The sequence below is a fragment of the Corvus hawaiiensis genome, chromosome 12 (assembly GCF_020740725.1).
Source record: "Corvus hawaiiensis isolate bCorHaw1 chromosome 12, bCorHaw1.pri.cur, whole genome shotgun sequence".
Taxonomy (NCBI): domain Eukaryota; kingdom Metazoa; phylum Chordata; class Aves; order Passeriformes; family Corvidae; genus Corvus; species Corvus hawaiiensis.
Window position 1 is genome coordinate 20,625,450 of NC_063224.1, and position 26,502 is coordinate 20,651,951.

The following is a 26,502-nucleotide window of genomic DNA, read 5'->3' on the forward strand; positions in this document are numbered from 1 at the left end:
GATTTTGAAAAGTGCTCTAGTTCCTCTTCCATATCACCTTTCAGTAGAATTTAAAGTTTTAAAGGCTAATTTAAGGCCAGCTGGATCTTTTTGGATAGCGTAGGAATCAGTCTGTAATTTTTTGGGGATATGGGCTTAAATTTCCAAGATACCTAAGTGGTTTCTGAAAGGACCCTCTTATCTTCTTGGCTATTCTTAATTTAAAAGCCTACTAATGCAAGATGGGCATGAAGAGATGCTCCTGTTGAAAAGGAGCAGCGGAAGTTTGTGCAATGTGTGTGCCATCTTCCTCCCTAGAACCCCAGTAAAGAAACGGGTGAGCAGCACTGTTGGTTTGGCACGCAGGGCACCAGTCTGGGGCAGTGAGTGTGGGGTGGCTCAGAGGCAAAGGCAGGAAGAACCTCCGAAAGAACTGGTCCTGAACAGGGTTGTGGCACTAGGAGAATGCTGCATAAAGTGGTCTCTCTTGAAGTTCATGGAGGTAGTTAGTATAAGAATAAAAAATACTTGAGGTAAAAGTAATTTTCTCGTTGTTTGTTCTATTCCAAAGCTGCAGTGCTATGGAATACAAACCTGGAGTTCCAGAGAGCAGTAAGGGGGACCTGAACATATTAATGATAAAGAAGAAATGACAGCATTTTTGTGATCATTTGACCCCTTCACCAATAGCTATTTTGGGTTATTTGGGTTTGGTGTCCTTTTCTGTTCTATATTTTATGGGGTTTTGGTTTAATTTTTGAGATGGATATTGGCAAGCATGTTAGAAATGAAAGGAAAAAGAAAGTTAAATGCTAGCATGATCCCTGTGCTTTTGTTAAAAAGAATCAGGAACTGCTGTGGAATATCTTGCTTTGATTCCTTTCTTAATATGAATAATACTGATGTCCTGTCTTTGGCTCATGAAAACTAGGTATTTACCCGCAGCGATTTACATATAATGGAACTTGGGTATCTGCCCAATTAAAAGTTATTTCTATTTGACTAGTCTATTTTAAATACAGAAGACATAAAACCAAAGAATGACTTGATAGCATGGGGAGAAGCAGAAAATGCTATTTAAAAGCTAGCGAACTTTCTAGCAAAGCTGCTGTATCTTCTCCCCTCCTACAGACATTTTCTGATTAGTTCTGTGCCAGTCTTCTTTGCCTCACTCATTCTTGTAGACCTTTGCTCCAGTACCTGTATTAAGTAATTTTAATTTATTATGATAAGCCATATACAGTTTGCAATTCAGCAAAGTCCTTGTCACTTCGCTGTAAACCATCATATGATGTGACCTAACCAATTCTGACAGCAGAGAGAGTACAGCCACAATGTAGAGGTTTGAAGTTATTTACAGTGCTTGAAGGTCTGTCTGAGTACAGTATCCACTTAATCCGGCCTAAATCTAGGGAGCTGTCTTCTGGTCCTGCCACTCTGTCTAACAGCTGTTAATAATAGCTGTTCTAGTCACCCTGTCTGCTGACTGAAAATCTATCTAGAGCTCTTGCATCTTATGAGGCAGATCAAAATTGACATTTTTTTATTGATGTTACTGGTTTCTGCTGAATACTTGAGGACAAATAAAAGTAACTGAACTCAAAAATGAAGCAAAAAGGAATTTGTTTGGTGGAATTACCAGTCATCTGACATCTATGGTTAAATAAGTAGTCCTTTTAAAAATGCAGGTTTTATACATAGATACATATATATATATATATATATATATGCAGGTACGTATATAAGTATATATATATAAACATAATTTCATTATTAACTTTATTAAATGAAGCCATGATGCAGACAGATCTCATTTAGCAGTTCCATTTCTTCCTCAGTGAGTATTAAAAGTGAACAACTCTGCACATTTGTTTCATGAGGAAATGAATGACCATTGTTGGCTGTTTTGGTGTCCTAAATATTTTACAATCCATATGTGTATTCAATAAAATCTAAAACATTGTTTAAATCTTAGCAGATCATCTGGTTCTGATTTACACTGGGTCAGGAGGAGAGGGAGCAACCAGTAGGTGCAGACTGGGGTTATGGGTGATATCAGGTTGAATTTATGATGAGAAAAGCTTATTTGGCAACTACGGCAGTGCTGATATGAAGTTCCAGTAGTGGAGGACAAGTATTTAATTAATTTGAATTAGTGTGGTGTTATGAAGAACATCTTATTAAAGAAACCAGGATTTAATTTTTTATTTAGTTTACATTTAGTTGATAAAGTTAATTCCATGGCTGTAATATATTTAGCCTTCAGCAGTGCATTTGACTTATTGTCACACAACATGGGGATTAGCTGTATAACCATATTAATAAGGTACACATTCATTGGATTTAAGCCTGGCTAACTGACAGAAGTGGTTGTCAGGAATGAGTCATCTTCTAACACTTGTTCTTTTTTCACATGTGGGGTTGCAAAGGAGATGATATTAAATCTGGTGGTATTGACATCTCAGAAGAAATTTCTAGATCTCCATAAATCATGTAGGTGCAGACCTTTGAAACTTAGTAGGTTATCAAAGTGATGGGAATGGAGCAGTAAGATCTGGATCATTTGATCAGTTGAGCCTATTAATATAACATTTTTTTTAACATAAACAAGAAAGAGGTCATGGGTTTAAGAAGAAAGAATTTAGATGAAAGCTCGAGAATACTGCACTTGTGATCTGGAAATAATTCAGATGTGAGAATTTGCAAACAACTGAACATGTCCTCTGTGTATTAAGCTCTCAGAAACAGCTAATGAGATGTTTGTATATACACCACAACAAAGGCTTAATTACCTCAGGGGGAATGACTCTAGTCCAAGGTGATGTTTTTTAGACTGTATTACTTCTGTGCCTGATGTCTGTGTGGAAAGTCACAGCTAATGTCTTCTAATGTCAGCTCCATTTTGAAAGTGATGGGAAGGAACACTTGTTTCTTGAGAAATATGAGGGCCTACAGCATTATCCAAGAATAGCCATTTTGGTAAATACAAACAATTCTTTTAGGAGCATTCAGGTTCTGTTGGGGGCTACTTGGGTGCTTAAACAAAAGGCCCCACATGTTTAGTAACTGTATAGGGAAGCCAGATGAAATTGAATAGAAACTGAAGGGCACAGATAAGATAAAAATGATAAACAAGGGAAATGGTGAATTCTACCTCTTTACAGTATCAGCACTGTTAAAATGGAGAACCAGCTTTTTTTGGCAAAGACTTTTTAAGGGAGGACTTAGGAAGTTAAGAGAAAAATGTATGTGTCTGAGCAAACCAATGGGCAGTTCCTAACCACCCTGAACTCAGAGAAATCAGTAGCCCTCACTGCTCCCTAATGTTCCATGGTCTTCAGCAATCCTGGTCTTCTACCATCCCTCCTGCTCTTGGTCCTCTTGGTGCTCAGGGCATGAGGCAGATCTTTTTGCCTTGCGTTTGTGGAGACCTGTCAAATCTGATGGTAAGAGTGACTGTGTCCATAGCCTGTTAGTGGGATTTCAGCTCTGATCTCCTCTGTTCTGACTTTGTGAGGAATGGCAAATAATGCCCATATTTCTGTTTCTGTCTGCTAAGTTTACTGAATACAGTGAAAGATGTTTACCTCTTCTGCACACAGGCACTTCCAGAGGTGGTGAAAGGTAGAGTGTACTAGTGAAAAGATAAGTGCCAGCTGAATCAAGAGGTATTCTAGACTTTATATTCCTGGCAGAATTAGTGGCTTGTAGGCATCCTGGATGACCTGTTGGAGCCACTCACATTCTTGTTGCAGAGATTTACATGGCAGCAGGTAAATGTCGAGAATTTCCGTAGATAGTCCACTGCTGCTTGGATGTGGCATTAGACTCTGGGACATGCTTTAAGGCAGAGTGACTGTGTAGGTCTTTTTCAACCATCTTTGGGGATGTGATTTCTTGTCCAGCAACATCAGCAGGAAGCACAGATGACTTTGTGGGGTTAAGCCTGGGAGACGTGGTCCTGCAAGTGCTGCCTCTGCGCGTTGCCCTGTTTTTCCGTGTGCCTTCATCTTCCTGTAGGGAGAAGGAAGCGGGGTTGGTGGGTAACAAATTTTCTGTATAGAGAGAACAGATTATGTCATTTTGGTGCAAGAGCTTGACTGTGCCTCCCCACAGAGAGGGCTCTGCTATGCAGTTTCACATCTTGACATAAACAGTTCCAATCTTTAAGTAGACATGCGGCATCAGTACACAAGTTCTTTCATTCTTTTAACAGTTGTAGGTGTTGTGCCGTTAGCTAAGGACTGGAATTCTTGTTTTTATTTGCTGCTAGTGGAGGCTCTGCCATGAGTGGAGTAACTGAAACGCCCTCAGTGTTTGAGGCATGCAGTGAAATGTTAGGCTCGTTTATAGTTGGTTAATACTATCTTTCCAATCCTTACAGCTTTAATTCTTTCTAATAAGATCAGTAGATCTGCAGAAACTGATGAGCACCGAGTCAGGCAATTTTCTGTGTGCTGCTTAAAAGCAGGCAAGTGGATTTGTCAAGCCTTGCATGACAGCTTGAATTGTTGAAAGTTCTGTTGAGGGTGTGCTTTCCCTTCACTTTCACCCAGATGATGATTTGTACTCTGCAACATGGACTAAGGGAATCACAATCAGTATTATGGATTTCTTCTTGAGACTGCAAGAGCTTAAGAGCTGTTGGAATCATCTCTCCTGGATGCATTTCATTCTGTTCCCCAGGTCTTGCAGCGGTATTTGTTTTCCAAGTTGTGTATTGTCTCCTTAGGATTTGAAATTAGTTAATGTATCTTTAAAGCTTTATTCTCATGAGTTCAGCTTTCCAAAAATCTCCCTGCATGATCAGAAAACCATGCATGTGGGAGTTTCCAGGACAGCATGGAGGGAGGTGTCTCTTAATAACACATTCTGGATCTGTTGGATTGGATTGACTTGAATTTAGCTTCCTGGTGTGTCGGGACAGAAGATTGTTGGAGACTCAACAGATTAGTCTGGACACGTTTTGCCATATAATCTTGATACATGTTTTCTTTACTCAGAGTCTTTTGCAAAGACTTATAAGTCCCCTCTAGATTTTTACAACAGATATTTCATAGCCCCAAGAGTAGATCCTTGGAGTCATCTATCTCAGGCTTGGCTCTCAAAAGAGTAATTCCACTGGATTGAAGAGGCAAGTGTTTGAAATTCAGGAGACTATAAAATTGATTCTTCCATAAAGAAGTAATTTGTGGTAAATGTTGTAGTCCTCTGGGCAGCCATTCACTCATTTTATGTGACCAGGACCCTTGAAACATTGTCAGAAAGATTAGAGAAGGACATCTCTGATCTGTTATTTATCAAGCCAAAAAAACTTTCTTTTTGATGATACAGTATCTGGAAGCAAACCCAGCCAAACACACCATCTTACTCAAGGCTTCTGGGAACAGGGTAAATGCAATTTTAAAAAAAGTTTGGATAGTGTTGTGGAGTTTGCGAGAAGATTCTGAAGTACTTAACCAGCTTTTCTATACTTAGTTGTGTGTTCTCTACTGGGGAAGCAGCAATGCACTGTGTTACTCCAGAAAGCATGTGGGAGATCCAGGCAGGGCTGCAGGGTTCTGAATTCTGGCAAGTAACATTGTCTGGCATGAGTTTCCTCGAAGAAAGCATCCTCCCAAGAAGATGTTAGTCACCTCTCAGGTGACAGCTGCTGTTTACATGCTGTGTCCTTGCTCTGGCAGTCTCTGTAGACTGAGAAGGAAATCAGAACACTTACTGGCCAAAGTGCCATCTTCAAACAAAAGCAGTTACTGCAGTTAGCATTTAAATGAAGCAGTGCCTTAAATTGAAAGTAAGACGATCTGTCAATATATATCTGATTAGCTTCTGTCATAATGCTGTTTCTGGTATTGGCCTTATTACTGTCCTTCCCCAGTGCTTCCAACAGCTAAAATATTTGTTCTTGAATATTTCTTCTTGTTTAATATTACTGTGTGTGCAGTCCTTAAACATATTTGTCTTTGGTCTCATACTGCCAAGGCATCATGAAAGGAAAGACCAGTAATGTGGTTGGGGGAGCAGGTGGTATGAGGTGATACAGTCTTAGTTGTCTGCTTGTCACTTCTGTTGGCACTGCAGGGCTCCTGGGGGCACAGCAATCAGGTACCATTCATAATAAGTTCTGAGTTGTGTTTTCTGTTCAGGTAGATTTACTGCAATCTTTTAAAAAGTGATGAGTGTTCTCGATAAACCTTGATAAAGCTTGGTGCTACATCGGCATTTGTTCTTGTTAGATATGAGTACTTAGATGTTCCAAATGACCTTTCCAGATGTTCTTCTGAGGAGAAACAGCTCATATACTCTTCATAATAAGCTGTTGTTCTTTTAATTTCATCAGAATATAAATGGGCAGTGCACTTTGTAAGGTAGTAAAATATATTCCCTGCCCCCAAGAGCTTGCATATAAGCAGAAATAGACAGAAATGGAAATGAAAGGATAGGATTTATGTAAATCCAACTAGGCAGCAGCTCAAGTCTCGATTTGTGGTTATCTCAGTCTTTGTATGTTCAGTCACTTCATGATAGGTGCCTGTGGTGAAAACATCTTAACTAACACAGTGTTTTAAATGTTAAATATTTTTAGAAAAAACTTGAAATAAACTGACATATCAGCAATTTCATTAATATATCCAAACAGTAGAAATCAACATGAAAATTCAATTTTAACATGTCTGAGTCAGAAGAAATAACATAATATACCTTTTTAAATATTTGTAAAGTACAATATAATGGGTAAACAGGATTCTCCTATAGACTTACTGGTTTCCTCATGTCACATTCAGATCACTGCAAGCAGTGAAGCTGTAAAACAGTTTACAGTGATGTACAGCTACTTGGAACATGAAGAGTTTAGAGACATGTTTAAAAACTGTAATTTATCACATTTTAGTTCGTCTTAGCAAAACAAAATCTATTGCAATAACATGCAATTTTAAAGGTTGAATTGCTGTGGGATATTAAGTGTTCCTGACCAGCTTTAGAAAGAGATTCACACTGAAAACTGACTTAGCCATAGTAAAGAACCGTTAAACTTACATCATTGTCACATTTTTAAGTCTCAGCCTCCCATTAATGCAGGTGATGGGGAGCTGGCTGCAGCCGTCACATTATGCTCACCTACCACCCTCCCCTCCCAGATGGAGGCAAGGGGACACCCTAAAGAAGTGAAAATTGATGGCTTCTCCAGTAACTAAAGCCTCTCTTGGCTCTTGTTGTTTCCTAAAATTAGAAAGGAATTAAATAGGAGAATTGGTTAGTTGTCACCTTCTACTTTTTAATGAGTAGGCTTTTAGTAGCCTTGTGCTTTGAGTTGAAGAAACTTGAGGACATGCTGGTGCAATAATAAGGATAAAGCATTTCTCTTTATTATGGTCAGTTACTACTAATCTTCTTTCAGAGTTTTAACAGGGATTTATAGGGATTCATTTGTGGTTTAGATTTGGAGATAATTAAGTACCTTTCTGCTGCGAAGAAGAAATGGAGAGAGAATTGGCTCTAAGCTAGAAAAAGATTCCTGTACTATTGCATGTATTAAACTTCCTTTTATTTGGTTGTCACCCCAATAGGAATGATTAGTGGGTTGTAAAGAAAGGAAATGTATTGCATTACATCTATTAAAGCATGTTTTATATGTAACAGTAATTAAAATATAATTGAAATAATGAGTTCTTCTAATTATTGGCTTTACATAATGCATAGTTAAAGAGTGAGCATCTATAAATGTGTCCTTTTTACACATCCAGAAATGGTTTGCTGGCAGCATTTTAATTAAAGATGGATTAGCTAAAATGCAGTTTAATCATTCTGTCATCAAAGGATTTAGACCTCGTTAATTAGCTGTTGATAAATAGGTTTAAACTACAAAAAATTTAATTTAAAATATGCCAGTTGTGATCTAGAATTATTAGAGCTGGAAATGGAGCAATGAGTCTAAAAAAATTTTGTGCCATCTCTTTCCATAATATTAAATTAAATATGAAATGTAGGCCAGTGCAGAACTTTGTTCTGCCTTATTAGTAACGGATGTGATTCCAAGTGGTCTTTGAAATTGGTGAAGAGTTAAAACAGAGACTCTTTTTAATGATCACTGCTTTGTAGTGTGGCACTGGGATCCATTTTCCATTTATGTCTTTAGTAAAGATTGAAAACTATTTGAAAATCCTTCTGCTCTAGAAAATGGATGAAAACAAATCCTGTCCAAGGGTTTGTAGCTCCTCCTCACTGTAGAGTAGCAGAGCAGGAGGAGCCCCTGCGTTAGTACAGCCAGCCTGGCAGAGGCAGGAGCAGGAAGGAGCCCATGGAGTGTGGGCTTAGCACAGCACAGAAGGGTGAGTTCCCACCTTCAGACTGCGTGCTGCTGGTGCCAGTGCTGAACCTCCCAGCTGCAGAGCGGTGAAGTGACCCTTTTCCCTGCTGTGGCACTCAGGGGCTGTGACTCTGTGGGCAGCAGGATGGTCATTCAAACCAGCTTGGTTTCATTACCTGTGCTGGTCTAATCATAGCTGGAATCCCAGCTGATGATGGCCATCTCTTACACCAGGCAGGCTTTTTCTGTCCATTACCTAATGGGGTCCTTGGGCTGGCTGGAGCCCTGCTGCAGTCCTGTGGGTGATCCTTGCTTGTGTTCTCTGTAACAGCCCCTGGACAGAGCTGGCAGCTCTGCAAGAGGCACATCCTGCACCGACAGAGCACACACCTCCTGCCTCTGAGCTTCTGCTAACCAAAAACCAGAAGGTAGACGTTGACTTGCAAGTCTGTCAGAGATGATATTAAACCTTTGTATTATGAATAGCTTAATCAGCTCAATTACTATGAAACACCAACTGCATTTCAACAGGATTGATAGTTAAAGATTTCAGTAGCTTAATAGTCATAATATTTGAACCTACAATCAACTGGGTTTTATGCAGGTGAATCAAACAATTCTGTCAAATGATAGGTGAATTTTCTGAGTAGAGTTGAAGGAGTTTCAGGAAAAAAGTAATTTGACAACCGTACCTGGAGATTTTAAAGGCTTCTTAAGTGCTAATTTAAAGATTGATATACTGAAAAGTGGTATTTACAGAGCATTCTTGGTAACTGTCCTATCTCTAGGGTACCCATTTCGTTGTCTTGCCAGTCTTCTGGAAAAGCAGCAGCTGAGTAGGAGGTTATAGGCTTACATAATCATTGCTTGCATTTGAACATTGGTAATGAAATGGCTTAGCTGAACTTCTGTGAAAAAGCATAACTTGATGAATTTTCAGAGTCAAAAAGATGTGGCACCAGTGTAGAATCAGATGAAAGACAAATCAAGTAAGAGTGGCCATATGCACTTCTTTAAAATCACATCTTTGAAAGCTCTTGCCCTTTCCTCCTAATGGGGAAAAAAATTGGATTTAAACTTCAACAGTCTTGTTAGAAAAAACATAACTGAATCTGTCTGGAAGGGAGAAGAGGAGATCATTCCACAGGAAATCTTAAACTACTGCAATATCAGAGTCATGTTCTCTGACTCAAAAATCATTCAAAATTTCTAGATTTGCAAATTGAGGGGGGGAAATTTTCTTCATGTGGAATAGAGAAAAGGAAGAGCTATGAAATTAAAAAAAAAAAAAAAACCAGAATGTCTGTGTGTGTGAGGAAAATGCAATGCCTGATTCTCTAAATTTACCAACCTGTGTAGCTTAGACAAAAAGATGAATTATCAGCTCATGTCATATAAGCTCTTCAGTTATTCTTTACATAAGACAGGTAATTTATAATTCCCAATTATGCATTTAAAATGCTAATTACCCCTCACCTAAACTCTCTGTTCTTGAACTGATATTATCAATTACCTTCAATCATTGCAAATCATATATGACATATGTGACAGTGTTGAGTTTTGTATTATTTATGGACTTTCTGTTTCGTGTGTCTCTGGTTTCCAGGTAGTATGAATGGCTTTACCTTGATAGACTTTGCTTCCTGAAGGAATGGTATTCCTTCTGATCTGTGTTGGTTTGTATCTTAAAATAGATCTGCATTTTAGGGTAATTTTACCCTCTGTTCCTGCCCTGAGCTCTGGCTTGAGATCCATTTTAGTACAGAGAAGTAACACACTTAGAAATCTCAATATGAATTATTTATTACAGAGGTGAGCCCACTTCTGTGCTGCTTCTACATAGCTCTTCCTTATTTCATAAATGTTCTTAGTGTATTTCCATTAATATGCTGCCAGTTTCCTGTGTCTTCTAAGGTTCCATTATTACATAGAGTTTGCTGCACATATAACTTACTTAAAGAAAGCACAGCAAAAATGAGAACAGAATCTAGATGTTAGAATTCAGAAGGATCAACACTTAAAAAAAAAAATCACACATTATTTCTGCTTGTGCATGATACAAATTAGGACAATTGTAAATAGAGATGCTTCAAAGTATAGCTCCTTTCAGTGTCTCTGGCTGATAGTAAGCTTCAGCAGCTCTACTCTGTGAGCATGCAAAATAACCCACCCAGGGGTTTCAATCTAAAATTTTCTTTAGAAGTAATGTAACCAGTTAGTTTAAGAAGTCAATGCGTAGAAGTGGTTTTGTTTCCTGTTGTTCATGGATCTGCAAGTTCTAAAGAATTTCCAGGCATAAATCATTAAGGATATTGTCTCCAAGGTGTAGAATAATTTTGCTCATCTGCTCATTGTGCTGTTTTTCTTGTTTGGCTGCAAATTCGTAATCCGTCATTTGTTCATTGGTAGTAAGTTGGATTATTCCTCCTACACTTCTCCACTCTATTTTACCCTTTTGCAATCAAGTACTGACTTTTTTTTTTGGTTTTGTATTAAAACAACCTTAGAGATGTTTTGCAATACTTCAGTGTGCTGTTGTGAACTAAATAGGATTAGATAGGCTAAGCCTTTAAGCATCTAGTTGCCCATGGAAAATAAATTACATTAGCAGAGTAAGTAGGTTAAAAATGAAAGAAAAATGCTCTGTTTGCAAGAACCTCACTATGTCTAGTGTGGGATTAAAGGAAGCACTGCTCACCTTGCTCCTGTGTTCACTGAAGGGGTGTTACTGACACCTTGTCTTCTTCCCTCTGAGCATGTTTCTTTCAGCCTAGTTTGATGTTAAGTATAAATGCTTTAGGCATCATGGACAAATTATATTTACTGTGGCTCAACAATTTTGCAGGTTTTGGGCTTTACAGCTTTCTTATGTGCAGATTATGTGTCTAAATGATCAAAATAATGGCTTTCAGTCCTGGTATAAACAGAGGGATCAACTTCAGAATATTTACCCTTCTGTGAATCCTTTAGAAAGGCTTTGGATTTTAGCCTGTCTCGTGGCTGTGCTTCATATTTACACCATACAAAAGCATAAGGGCACATTCTAGTTGTAATTCAAAATTAATTTGGTGCACTGATGACTGATAGATATTCACTTACATCTTCCAATTGTGGCCATAAAAAAAAAAAAGAAGGAACTGCAGAAAATCCTCCAAGTTCCATCCAAAACTCTGTTAAGTTACCGTGGTTTCTGGTTTATAGTTCAAATCCACCTGCTTGCATTTCAAGGCAACTCTCAAGGTCTGTGTTCAAATTTTGAAGTATATAAAGGTTTCTTTTTATTAGGAGGCAACTTTGTCAAATATATGTTTTCAATATAAACACCATAATGAGATATAGACCTACAAGTGTCCTTGACTCTTCTGTACTTGTATGCTTCACAGGGCAAATTGACAGCAGATCTCTCTGATACACAACCTAAAAATCTGGTTCTTCAACTACCAGTATCCACTGGTGTTCTTGATGCAGTATCTGGGAATAATGAACAGGATTATTCAGTGGTTTTCTCTCTCTCTCTCGTCAGAAACCTTGGGATGAGGAATTGTTCCTCTAGCCTGAAGTGATGTGCATGTCTCCTTCTGCAGCACTTCACTGCAGTTACTGAGGGTGTGGGACCATCAGAAGATGCCACTGAGGAATGTAGTGGGCAGTGTTAGAGAAACTTGGCGAGGTTTTAAAGTTTATTTTGGTCAGACATTGCTCAGATATTCTTGCTGCTTGTAGTTCCTTCTGTATCTCTCTTTTCTCCATGTTTATTACTCTTTTTGTAATTGCATTTCTTACCGGTTTTGTAAGATACAGGTGAAAATGCTCAATTGAATTTCTATTGAAAATTTGGATTCTTTTGATCTAGAAGTGTCTTGGTTTCAGGAGTGAATAGCTGAGAAATGAAAATGTTGCTTTCTTATAAATATTTCTTATAACTCAAGAAGAGCTGATGATAAGAATTAAAATTAGAGATTATTTGTGTACTTTTGGGAAATAAAACTGACACTGCTGAGTGTGTATGGATACATTATATTCTAGGGACGAGGAAGACCTGAAATAAAGCAAAACATGTGAGAGCAATCAATACAGATATTCCTCCTGCTTTATGTGTCTTTATTCTGTAAATTCACTTAAATTAGGAAAACTTGACATTAAACTACCTTATTTGATGCAATTTCCATTCACAGCACACACGTGATTGTAAATGTACATTAGATAGCAGTAGAAACTGGAACAAAGATCACCATAAAACACAAACATCATTGTCAGAGTGATTTTGATAATTTGTCAGAAAGACTGTTTGTAGAAGGTTTTACTTTAATGGTTTTTTAGGCTGTTTTGAAGTTAAGGCTCTTGAAGCGTTCTGGAGATTTGTTTGGATGTACGCCCTACTCCATAGGATCTGAAACATAGCAAGTATATACTTGTTTGTTATTTCTACTGGTGAATAACCCATTATCTCTGAAAGGGGAGTTTTCTTCTCTCAAGTCAGCAGAGCCAGTGAGGCAGTTGAGACTCAGCAGAGCAGTGGGGATAACATTATCTTGTGCCTCAGCAAATTTGCAAGGAGGGAAGTGCACTCATGTCAGATTTACTTGAGTTGATGGTGGCTAATACTTGTATTTTTTTTAATGGATGGAAAAAACAGTGAGTTTTTTTAAAAGTACCTTACTTCTCCGCATATTATCAGTCGAAGAAAGTGATGGTTTTGGCAAAAAAAAAGAGCACCAAAGCCAGGATGTTCCTGTGCATAGCAACAGCAACAAACAAATTGTGTCCAAAGCAATGCACAGCCCATGCTGGCTCTAGCAAGGTTGTCTCATGGAACGGGTGCCCTGTGACAAGCCCATACACCACTGGGTGGTCGGTGTACGCCACTGAGGCCGCTCTTGCATGGTCAGTAATACACCTGCATGGTCAGTAATACACCTGCCCTCTCGAGAAATACTGCCCAAAATGTGACAGGAAGCTTTGAAACCCCATGCAAGAAGGAGAAGAGCTGCTTCATTTCTGTACCTGTGTTGGTTGCATTAAAAGCTCAGGGCAAAGCATCCAGCACCAACATAAAACTGACTGAACTCACATAAGCTCCAATCAAAAAGACCAGTCAAAGTTCAGGATGCAATATTTGCAATGTATGCAGAGTGCCAGATTAAATTATATTCCATCCAACTATTTCAGACTTTCTACTTTCATGTTTCTCTTATGGATAAAGATTCTTACAGAGTGTATACAGTGAAATCTTGGTGTGATGAAGTCCAGTGGCAGAATCTGCATTAACTTCAGTGGAGCTGGGACTTTACCTGCAAAGTCCTGGCACCTTCTCTAATGCTACGTACACACTTTGCAGCTTTGAAAAGCCAGCCTTTGTCACCAGAGGGATATCCAGTCCTTCACTTACCTGTGCCATATTACACAAGGATGTTGGCTGTCTCTGATGGAAGTGTTCCATTTTTTTTCCAATTGCATGAAGTCATACCCCAAAAAAGTAAATTCAAAAAAGTGATGTGAGTAGTTTTACTAGCAGGAAACCCATCACCTGGCAAAGTTGTACCATGAGCAGCTCAATCACATAAACAGCCACTTCTTTCTTGGCATTAAAAGGAAGTCCATGATGTTTGATGAAAACAGAAACAAAGCTCAGGCAACAGCTGGGTTACACAAAGCATGTCCTAATTTATTTATTGCTTTTTACTGCTAATTGGGGAGTACTGCAAGAGGTGACTACTATTACTGGCTGCATAATTTCATATTAATTGCAACTATGAATATGTGATCAGTTGTCATGTGGAAAAATATAAACCTTGCTATCCTGCATCACTGCTGATGGGAAGATGTTTACAGCCTTCATTATTTCATTTTTACATTTTATTTTTACATTTCATTTTTAAGCTCTTTATGAGGTTACTGAAAGTTGCTGTCTAGAGGACATAGTTTATTCATTTAAGGTGAAGGGTCCATAAAATACACTAAAAGCTGCTTCCTAAAATGCAGCTATACATATATAACAGTATAATTATTGTGCAAAATGTTTGTATATAGTGTCATGTCTTACAGAGTAAACCTTGCTGTAAACAAATGTTTCCATATGAAGTGTCCATTTCAGTGAAAAAACGTCTATGTCAGAGCAAATGACAGTTTAGGTGATAAATTTTATTAGCTCAATTTAGTGATATCTCTGCTGTGTTCTCACCATGTCAGAGTTTCTCCTTAGCTTCTCTGGCATTTGACCTACTCATTGCCATTATTCATTTACAGGCCAAAACAAACTTCGTGTTTTCTGCTGTGTAAACCACCGCAGTATTTTGAGCAGAAAACAGATCTTGTAAACAGTGTGTCCCTCTACTGAGTCTCTAAATGAAGGCTTTTCTTTTTTCATGTGTGATTATTTTGTATGTTTTCTTTTGTTTCTCTTTAAATACTGTCATTTTGCATAATTTAAAAATCTAGTTTACATTTACAGTCATGTAATGTCTTTAATATCCTTTGAATTTGAATTGTGTTCTGTGGCTTGCTGCTGAAGAAGGACAAAATCACAACATCTCTATTCTTTGAATAGCACCATTATCACTCTGTGTTAATGAAATGATTTCAGTGTTACAAGAAATGAGGTTTTGGAATTCATTCAGCATTACAGGGAATTGGATTGTAACTAGAGCATATTTCAAAAAGAATAAAAGGATCCATGATATGTGCTTAGCTCGTAAAGCACCTAATCCTATATTAATTGTGCTTTGGGCACATCTGCCCTCATGTGAAGGGGACTTTGACAGTGAAGATGAAAATACTGTAATGCTTTTTAAGGCCAAACAGCTCCTCCAGCAGGATGGCAGTGAAAGAGGAGTTCTGTAGGAGAGCACGGGCTGCTCTCCCTTCCCTTCCCTGTCCCAGGCACACACAAAAGCAAACAATGCTGCATTGTACTGTGCTTTAGAGGCTGCAGGAGACTCGGCCTCATGTTACCACGTTACCTTCTTGCTCTTGGGATTGAGTCTGTTAATTTTTTTCCCCGTGTTTGGACAGGGGAAGATCATAGTGGTATTTAGGTACCACAATCTGAAATTGAGTAAGTCTTGTGTTTTCTGTGTCTGTTGTGCTACAGACAAGAAAACATGAGGCTGTCGATTCCGGCCTGGACTGTGATGCAGAAAGTACCTGGTTTTATGGGAAGGGAGAGCTCTGCTGGCCTGTGTGGAGAGGAGGGTGAACAGCATAGTCAGATGCAAATCAGGCTTTGGGGATATTTAGTTCAGCTTCCAGCAGAAGGTATCTGTGAGGTGGTAAAAATGAGAGGGCTTCTGCTGAAATTATTTTGAAGAGCTGTGACCTTCCTCCATGAAGGGCTGGTTGGACGTCACTTTTCCTGAATCTACATGGCATAAATTGAAGGCAGCAGGATTGAAAAGAAGGATCATGGATATGATTGTGTAGCTTAAATGCAGCAATGCAGTGGTTTTCTCAATTCCACTTGGAGAGTTTGGCCAGCTTCACCAGCTTCAGCGTTTTAGCTGTTACCATCCTGTTTGTTCTATGGTCAGATGAACTCTCTTTTGCCCACAGTAATTTCCCTTTCGGTGTTGAGCTGTAAGGAAAGCAGTTGCTGTTTGAGGTCACTGAGCTGCACTTGAGCCCCTCTTCTCTGCTGCAGAATTGCTTCATGGCTTTGTGGAAATCGCGTGCGGCTCTGCAGGGCTGCTGAGCTGTGGATGTGGGGCAATTGGAGTGTTCAGCTGAGCAGAAATGGGCAGAGAGCCTTGTTGGGCAGCTGGGGATTTACACCAACACAGCTGTACTCAAGCAGGACTTGTTTTTCTCCCTATCTTGGGGTGATTTTGCATAAATCATTAATTCCAACCTTTGTTCCTTTGCAGCCTGTTCCAGCACTACTGCTACACTCGAGGTGGCATGCGCCACACCTCCTACACTTGCATCTGTGGCAGGTAAGAGGATGATTTACACTGAACTGTGTAAGCTTTATGGTCAGTTTGCCACTGGATATTTGTAAAATTGGTCCTTTTAGGCATGTCATGTGTTTGCAAATGCCACCAGAGTGAGTTCTGACCTGTTTTCACTGAAAAAGACAAAGAGAGGTAGGTGGCTACCTCTGTCTCCTAAAGAAACAACTTGGTAATAGATTCTTCTGCACTCCAGAGGTTCTCTAATGACTGCTGCTGCTGCCATGATCATGTTTGTGCTCACCCCTGTGCTGCAGTTGGCTTTTTTTATTAAATAGCATCATGGAGAAGGGCTTTAGAGCTATTCTCTGTTGCTCAAAAATACTTTCTTTGAAATGCACCTTAAGTATTTCATGTCATCCTCAGAATTCTTTGTCTCAAAGATTAGGATGCAATTAAACGAATCTCTTGGGAATTTGGAATTTTTTGCTCTCTCTGCTTCTTGCTGAATAGCTAGTGTTGAAGGTTATTGTATTTGGGAAAGTAGTTACAAAACTTCTCCCTGCAGTTGTAGAAATGCACAAGAGAACAGTGTGGGATGCATGCTGAAGAACAGCTGTGTGCTTTGTGCTGAGATTAATCTTACTTAGTGGAATTAATCTAATCAGAGATATATGACAGTTCCATGAGGCATATGTTGGTATATATGTTCACTTGTTCTGCTGCTACTCAGAAACATTTGCCCTACACTGAAGTCACATACACTTACAGAAGATAGTTTTTGTGTTAATGACAATAATGCTATATTGCTTTGAAGGTAATAAGAACAATTAGCACCTTCACTTCTTTCTGCGGTTTAGTCAACTGCCTATTTGTAAATGCAATTTTCCCATTTATATGCAAAATTGCAGCAGGAGCAGTTTTATGGCAAATTGTGTATCTAAATTGTCTGAAAAGTTTCCTGGTTTAAGCACTGTCGTATAACTTGAGAATTAACATCCCAGTGAAATGAGACTCCATCTCTAAGCTTTTGTCACAGATGGTGATGGTTTGATTTTTCACAGCCATGCAGACTTCACATTCACTTACAGTGGATCAGAACCTGTGCTGCAGGATCTGGTTTGGCTGCTGGTGGTCAAATCACTTTGCTAAACCTATAGAAATGTCTACTTTATGTTTGTATATTTGGTCCTTGAGACCTGTGGGAACAGGCCAAACTCTCCACAGGACTGAAAAATCCAGGACCTGCATTACATGACTTGAGGATCCCAGGAGGAGGAAAGCTCCGCCAGTAGCTCAGAAGTGGGTGCTGACAGGAGCTCCCTGGGTGTCCTGTCCGGCTTTGCAGGACATTGGAGTGGTATTAGCACTGTCTCTGAACTATTGGAGGATTTAAAACGTAGAGAAGGGCTGTCCTTGGAATGCAACATCCAAACAACACTGTGACTCACTGTTGTCATTAGGAGCTGGCATTGTATCCTACCACTAGAATTAAAAGTGCAGACAAACTTGATTTAAAAAAAACAATAATTATATGAGATAGCAATGTACGGACAAAGGGCTTTGTATTTTATGTTCTGACTATAAGTGATGAAGTAAGAATGAATAATATTAACAGTTTTAAGCTGGCTCCTAATAAATGAATGAATTCAATTAACATAATAATGGCAAAAATAATAGACAATTTTTATTACTGTGAAATTGTCATGCATTGTAAATATTTCACTTAATTACATTTAAAACTAAAAATAGCTTTTGCAGTTAGGATTTTTGAATGTTTTATTCTATTCATGCTGAATTTTTTTATTTTCCTGAACACTTAGAATGGGCATATTTTGACAAGATCTTTCCTTTTTAGATTACAGGCCTGATAATAGTTCCCATAGAGGAGAATAATCCTTTTAAATAAAAGACAAGTGTGTTAATAAAATTTTTTTTAAAAGATGCTGACTAAGCTGGAAATCAGGAGTAATCATTGTGATATTTTGGTACAGAAATAAATCACTTGTCATGTGATGGGTGCATTTATTTGTTACTGTCCCTTTCCAGTGTTATATTCTTGAGGAGATGCTAAATGAATATTCGGTGTGACCAAAAATGCTTAATGTATTCACTGTATTATGAGAATAGTAACACACACTGATGAGTGTGACAGGGTGTTACCTTTCAAGATTAGTCCTGTAGTTAAGGATACTTTCAAACACCGTCAGCTTGGGAGTGGTTTGAAGTGCAGACATCACTAAGAGCCATGAAAGGAGAATGGGAGCATTTGATGAGCATACTCAGATATATTTGGCACTCATCTACAAAGCACTACTTCCAAGTTGTGTCCAAATGCTAATGAATTATTCACTGCAGTGTCTTAGGGGCACCAAGGAACCATTTTTACAAACGGGAAGACAAAGGTAATCCATTCCCAGTGTCCTGGTGACACTAGGGTGGATGGCATCCACTGGGAAGCAGGTGCAGGGCTTCCAGCTGGAGTTTGGTGGTGGAGGCATCAGTATCTCTGGTACCACCACAGAAGCCACTGTCAGCTGCTGCTTGTTACTCTCTCATCTTAGACTCAGGTTCAGATCTTCTTGGCTGATGTCTCTAGGTGGATGACAGCTCTCATCAGGTACTACCTGATTATTAAGAATAACTACCTGTTATTAAGAATAACACTGTGCAGTGAAATGTCTTCCTCTATCTGAGGGCCGCCGTAAGTGAAGTGTTTTGAATAAGATGAGGGTAATTATTGAATCTGCTTTTCCTTCTTTCACCTCAGTACAACTTTTTAAGATTTCATGCCTTAGATAAAAAAGTGGCAAGAGGGGTTAATGCTTTCTTCTGGATTGATTCTATGATGATTTAAATCGTGATGGAAATACTGGTTCTGGTTTTAGTTAATGGTCTTTTGGCTTTTCTTTAGATGTTCTCAATATAGAGCTAACAGCTACACTTTTTGTAGTGCTTGATGCTCAGCATAGTCCTATTCTTAAAATATTGCTGACATTTCTCCTCTTTCTTCTAATAATTTGTTTCTAAAATGCATCTTGGGGGATTGTTTTCCTTTGCTAGTAATCAGAATCTCTTACCAAAGTTTGCATTCTCGGTGGTGTTAATTTGCAGCTCTTCTGCTGCTTTGTGCAATTCTTTCTGTAACAAACATGTCTTTGACACCAGTTAGAGGCAAGTTATTAAAGGAATAAAAATCAGTACACAGAAACCTCTTGGAGGATTTTTCAGGTTGGCTGCCTGAAGATGAGCATTGGCATCCTCGTGTGCTGTGATTTTCAGAGGTGCTGACCAAAAAGAAGGCAGCAGAGCTGCCAGTGATCCTCACCTCCCCACAGCACTTTATCTTAAACCCCGACTTGGCGCTCTAATGCCAGACCTGGCAACTGTTGCCTCTTGGAAAAGAAAGAAGTAGCTTCTACATGAAGGCCTATTTGCTTTGCCAGTGGCTGACGTTTTGGTTAAACTGTTTTAAAGCCACCTTGAAAGTCTTACTGAATCAGTGTGAACAATTTCTGGCTAACTGTACCATTTACATTGTGGGTACACATCATTTCTGTAGCATTGCTCCTGAAGCATCGTCCTGCCTTCATCTCCGGACAGTGGTAAAGATGCACCCCGCAGGGGAGATTGGACATGCACCTCTTAGCAGGAACCTGCTAGAGGTTTCCGTATTGCTGTTTTAATTTGGGTCAGTAGTGCATTTCTGAGTCAAGCTCTCCCACTTATCCTCAGCTGCAGGGCCTGCTCAGAGCCAGGGACCAGTCCTGCAGTGCACCTGCTGGATTTGTTTTGGGTGAAAAGCAGTTGGGAGAGCTTTTAGGAGCAGGTCTGCTCTGCCATGATTGCTGATGGGTGTTGAGCCCAGGGGATCTGCCCAGAGCCAGTCCCAAGGGAGCAGACCCTCTCATGCCAATAAATCCCAACAGCCAAAACCCCTTAAATGCATATGGTGTGTGGATCTGGTCTTCAGCACCAACTGTGCTCTCTGTGCTGTGATCCCGTGTGTGTCACAGAGCCAAGATGTGTGTGACAGATCAGGAGCCTCCAATGCCAAGAAAGATTGTGCCTGCTTAACGCTTCACTAGTGATGCTGAAAAACAGATCTTTCATGCAGCTCCCATCACAGTTGGTGCTGAGCCTAACAGAAGTATTTTGTAAACTAAAACCTTTACATTAAAATGCAAAAGAAATCCCTCATCTTTGTATTTGCAATGTGTTTTGTTGAAAACATTTGTGCAGTTGTCAAATTTGAGTATATGGCTCATTTATGCACTGCTATGGTATATGACACTGAAAGTGCCATCATATCTTGAAAAGTAAACAAGCTGTCTGCAAATACATAAGCATGGAGTCATGCCCTTAAGGCTCATGATCATGTTTTAAAAGTTGATCATAAATATATGCATGTGCTGTTTGCTTCTCCTACTTCATCCCCAGTTTTGGAGGGAGATAAGGAATAGTATCTGCAGCTAAAATCCTCACAAACTGCTGTGGAGTATGTGTGCGCGGCAGCTGTTGGTGTTTTTTTATTATTTCTTGTGTTTTTCCTTAAACACCAAACAATGTCATGCAAGGTCATTCCAGTTGCTTCCACATGCCACCCTCCCAAGATCTTAGCCCTCCACCTGGGAAACAGTTCTTGAGGCAGGAAATGATGCTGCCTCCCCTCCCCATGCTGATAGCCCAGCGCAGGGGTGGGAGCAGCCTGCACCCCTGTCCCCTGCACAGTTCCCACTGGACACGTTGACTGGCACAGAAGACCTTTTCTTTTGATTGCACTCCATTGCCCTATTATAGATTTTTTCTTCAGATAGAGCAAACTAATTTTGAAAGTGTCCTGGTGTGGAAAATATTCCATCAGTGCCCAGGAGACAGAACATCTCAGAAAGAAGCTGATGTCTGTCTTCATCTTGTATGCAGCCTTTCTGGGTCCATTTTTAGCTATCTGCACAGCAGCAAAGGTTCTCAAGTCCAGCACCCAGGAAGGAAAAAGCATCCAGCCAGCTGTGAAACTGTGCTTAAGCCATTGGACCAGCATCACAAAATGAATGTGTTGCAGCCTTAGTTCTGTGGGGCTTTTCAATTCTTGGTTTAACAACTTCTAACTTCTCTAATTTTTCTGTTTGGAGTGTGTAATTTTATGAAGTACACTTTGTATCAGAAAATCATGCCCATGATTCTGAAATATTACCTTTCACTGTCTTATTACATAGTGATTCTTATATGCTAAAAAATACTTAACAATAAATACTTACTGTTTTCAAAATACAAATGTAGAACTATTCAGGTTGTAAAAGCCCTCTGAGATCATCAAGTCCATCCATAAACCCAGCACTGCCAAGTTCACTGCTAAACTGTGTCCCCAAGTGCCACATCTACATGTCTTTTTAAATACTTCCAGGGACACAATCCAGCCATTTAGGTTGAAACCTGCAGAAACTTACTTTCAGCTCCATAATCATTGTTTATGAAAAGATCTGAATGACTGATGATCTGTTAAATATTTAATATCACAAGTACTTAATGTATCTTGAAGGTAATCTCTTTTTGGATACAGTGCATGCTTGCTGTTTTTGTAGTTGCACACATCAGAAGTCTTAATATGAGAAGTATGTCAGATGTCACATTTATTCCAGATACAACAAAAGATTGATTGAAATTGAGCCTCAGATTCCTGTCATCTAAGGTATGAAGCTGTTCCAGCATCACAACTTGAAAGAATCAAATTTGAGCAGGGTGACCAATGAAAGGTTTTGATGAAAGCTGAGGTACAGACTGGCAAGTGAGCTGGAGGGGTCAGAGAGAAGCTGCAGTAACCTTGTCCCCATAGGTGTATTTTTGGATGTGATAAAGTTCTTCCAGCTTTTTGAAGAGAAAAAACGAGCGCATCTATCTGAAGAGAACAGTAAAAGAAAAATAGGTAGAGCTTGAGATCTTTATCAGCCTTTTAACTGACATTTTATAGACCCGGAGGAATATCAGTAGGCAAGAGAGGATGCCAAGGCCAAATGTAAGTCACCTAGTGGATCATGGAGCTTCAGAACAACAGAACAGGGGTCCAGCCTCCTCTGGAGCTGTTTTATTCTTGTGCATCAGCAGCTTACTCTGAAAGGTTTCCAGGAATAAAAATCTTTTCTTTGTAATGTGATTTTTCAACAACAGGTAAGAAAAGAGTGATGGTTTTCATACCTGCTCCAGCCTCTGACATTGTAAGCTGTGAATGTTCCCCAAGCAGTGCATCCCCTCCAGCAGAGACCACCTGTAGCCATGCCAGAGGGGAACTGGAGCTGTTCCCTCAGACAGCTCAATTTCTCCAGTCCCAGTGATTCCTGGAGTGTTTAAAATGTCAGATTTTATTCCAGTGGAAGTTAGTTTGGTTTATGCCTCAGACTACTTAACCTCAAATAGGGAAAAGTATCACTAAGTAAAAACAAAATAAAACCAAACAAAACCAAACAAAAAACCCCAAAACAGAACACAAAAAAACCCCCAACAAAAACCCCCAAAAACAACAACAAAAAACCCCCAAAACATCAACAACAACAAAAAACCCCCCAGGAAATAATAAATGGGTGTAAATTGAAAAATTACTTGTGCATGTTCTTTCCTTTACACTGTCACGGACATAGGAAATATTCATAAGAACTGTGCCACGTTCCTTCTGCAACAAGATCCTGTCTCACAGCCAGAGTAGCAGAGTTCCTGTGCCACCCACACCTCTGCTGCACAAGTGGTTGGGGTGGCTACAGCAGCCCACACCGGGGCAGGGATTCTGACAGCTCTCACAGGCTGCTTTTTATGTGAATACACTGATGTTTACAGCGTTCCTTCTCGTGTCGTATGAATGTGTGTGTTAATGTTTCTTCTTCCACTAATTGTGCTGATTTTCTTTTTGCCCATCAGTGGGGAGAACTCATCTGTTTTGCACTACGGCCATGCTGGAGCCCCGAACGATAAGACTATTGAAGATGGAGACTTATGGTAAGTAAAGGGTTAGAGTTTGTTTGATACTTCTGTTTCACTACTGCTGTTTCCATATAGGAATTGTATGTACTGTTAGAAAAAGGATGGCTGCATAACGATAAAAAGTCTATATCTTTAAAATAGAAGGTAGCTTTGCATGCCAAACTCTTCTGATTTCTTCCAAAGATCCTGTACACCCGCATCTCCAGTTGTAAGGGAGAAGGAGATACTGTTTCAAACGCTTCTGGACCAGAGGCACTTAGAATTTAGTTTAAGAAATGGCTGTATTCTAAGTACAAGGGCAGTTGCAAAATTTGTCATCTGAGTTTGCTCTTGAACCTCAGATCCAAACCTCAGCTCTGGTGGTGGGCTAGAGGATCACGAGAGTGTTGGCTACTTTTAGAGAATTGCATCAAATTGCAGAATGGATTAGGTCTTACAAATGCCTATGTGCACACAGACACCCCGACAAAAAAGGAGACAGTAAAATGCGTGAAGAAATGAAACTCAGTTCAGGTCAGGGAAGGGCGCTTTTAGTTCTGTGTTGTGCCAAAACCTTTCTATAAAGATTTACTTAGAGTTTAGTGATGTGTAATAGAGTTGCAAATACTGCCAAGTTTTCTCTACATGTACTACATGTCCACATGCTTTGCAGTATCACTGCAGGTAAAAGCAGAGCGAATGGAAGCACCGAATACATTCCCATAAATTGAAAGACAGACCCGTTTGTCTGATGTGTAATATATGAGATCATAAATTTTGTACTTCACCTCCAAAGACATGGCTCAAAAAGCCTTTGTTTATAAAAATGCAAAACTAGTTCTGGAGAAGTTAATCACTGACATTCAGTGGAGGAATTGTATTGGATTACCTTTGTAGCCTGTGCAGAAAGAGTGTAGGTATGTATTTTCGTAGTGGAATGTAAATGTATGAAGGAAAGCAAATTAGTATTACCATCGATAAGCTCAAAACCTATTATGGAAAACAAATTGAATCTCAGAAGTTAAAAAATATGCCCTGTTGGCTAATGTTCCAGGCACATCTGCAGGTGCTGCACAGTGAACTTACGGAATTACAGATAGATAATTTCTTTATAATACTGTAAAAACTTTTTTAAAAGCTTCTTGTACAATAGTTTATGTATTATCTTCATCTCTGGTTAATAGCTTACTAAACCCATCAAATACTAACGTTAATTTATTGCAGGGCAATAGCTTTGATTTATGATTATGTTGTGTTTGAGTAGATAATGTGCTATGAGTGCTTTTTGATCAGGAAGGACACACCAACATAAAAATGTATCAGCTGTGTCATTCAATTAAATTTAAAAGAAAAGGTGCATAGCATAGAGGAAATCTCAGCATGTTACTGAGAAAAGATATGCCACAGTGCATTATGATATCCCGTGTTTAAAATGAAGGTCTTTAAACATTGAGGGAGACCTCAGGGTGAAGGGTAAGTGTGGGAATCTTTCACTTACAGTCTCCAAGGACAGTTTAGTGGATGGCTGTAGTCCTTCTTAAACCACAAGAGCTCATACAAGACTCTTTGCAAACCCTTATTTTCTGCAGTACTGGAAAAGTCTTTAAAATATGTTTGGGTTTTATCAGCCTCAGAGATCTCAACGTCAGGAAACCATAACCTACCGAATACATCGATCACTTCAGCATTTCAAAACTGCTGAGCAGCAACCCTGCCTCAGCAAAGAGAACCTGGTTTAACAGAGTCTGGAATAACCTTTTGCTGAAACAGTCCGGTTGCACCTTGGTCTTGGTGAGAAGTTTTTCAGGTGCAGGTGGGTGGCAGCAAAGCGGTGCCCCACGTGCGTGAGCACCCGCCGGGCTCCCTGCCTTTCCCACTGGCTGATGCTCACAGAGCACACTCTGCTCCACACCATTTTCTTAGTATTCTTCTCAAGGGAAAATAAAAAAATGGTAAGAAAAAGTAATTATGTATCTGGAAAGACAATTTTAAAACACCCTAATTTTAGTTAAATAATAGTTAAAAATAGTATTTCAGAAAAAATCTTGCAGTAGCATACATGAGCAGCATACAAATTCTGCCAAGGGACTACCTGACTGGTGTGTGACTTTAGAAATGTCTGATTTGGGTGTAGATGGGTGTGTGTGTGCATACAGAGGAGGGCATTAAAATGACAGTGTGCTGATTTGTGTGTGTATATTAGCATTCATATATTGGCTTTCAATTAAGCTTTTTAACAGCTATGGGGAGCCCTCTGTTGGATAGTCTTAGGAGGCCCTGGACATAGGGAAAAAAATAGACTTTACTTTAGTTGAAAAAGAGATAAGAGTATTTTAAGGGTTATTTCTGGTTTTGCTAGTGTTTTGGCATAACACTAGTTTAACCATTCATAGAGTTGTATGTAATAGAATTGGGAGATTGGGTATTTGGTATGATTTTTAATAAATCATTCAGTAGAATTTCATGTCTTTTTCTTAACATTACTTAGTGGATGTGAATAACATTCATGGGTTTTGCAGAAATGTACTGCTCAGGTTTTTTATGTACAAAGCAGTGCAGTGCAGTAAGTATCATAAATAAGTCAACTAAGCACCTGAATATTAGAAAAAACACATTTGGAAGACTAAGGCTTTGCCTCTGTGAAATGCTTGAATGCATGCATTGTTTGCTCTTTTAAAAATATAAGTAACAAGGATTTAATTGTATCAAAAGAAGATCACAGGCCAAAATACTTGTGCTGTTGCATTTTTATATCTTTTTTTAAGGCTGTTACTCTGTCTTCGAAAGCCGTGGCAGGTTTAGAAGAGCCTGGCTTTATGATGTTCATTTTTTAAAATTAACCTATATCAAGTGGGTTTGTTGCTTCTGTAAGAAACTGGTATGGAATTGCATTTCTGCATCATAATCCACGCTTTTTATAGGTACAGCTTATGCACTAAAAGATGCCAGTGCAAAACAAAGGACTATCAAGGGAATTTCTGACACTTCTTGTTAATACACACTGTCTTGCTAAGCAGGGCGATCCTTTTCAATCTGTTAAATATTGAAATAGCTATCTAACACAAAGCACCAGGATTGACAGAGAAAGAAATCAGTATTTTTAGGGAAGCTGAGGTGTTCAGTAGATACAGGCATTTAACTGGTATGGATATTAAAAGTAAATATTGCAATAGCAGCAAGTCAGTGTTTTGTATAAATGATTCACGTACCTATAGCATTCCGTGGTGAGCATTTAAATGATCAATGTGCTCTAAACCAAACATTTTCCTAAGCAGGTGTCTGTTGTCTCTGTGGTCAGAGCAGTCACCCAGATAACCAGGTAGGCTGAGTCACCATTGTAGGCACTTGGCCCTTTCACTCAGTATTAACTTTAAATAAAATCTT

At 39.2% G+C, this 26,502-nt stretch overlaps 1 protein-coding gene across 3 annotated transcripts in view; it reads left to right on the top strand.

Moving 5' to 3' along the window:
• Nucleotides 1-26,502, top strand: part of PEPD (peptidase D) — a 154,049-nt gene that overhangs the window by 76,990 nt on the left and 50,557 nt on the right. For all 3 annotated transcript variants that reach the window (XM_048316318.1, XM_048316317.1, XM_048316319.1), the window contains 2 exons: nucleotides 16,147-16,215; nucleotides 23,077-23,154. In XM_048316318.1, coding sequence (XP_048172275.1) covers nucleotides 16,147-16,215; nucleotides 23,077-23,154 — 147 coding nt within the window. The remainder of the gene's footprint in view (nucleotides 1-16,146; nucleotides 16,216-23,076; nucleotides 23,155-26,502) is intronic.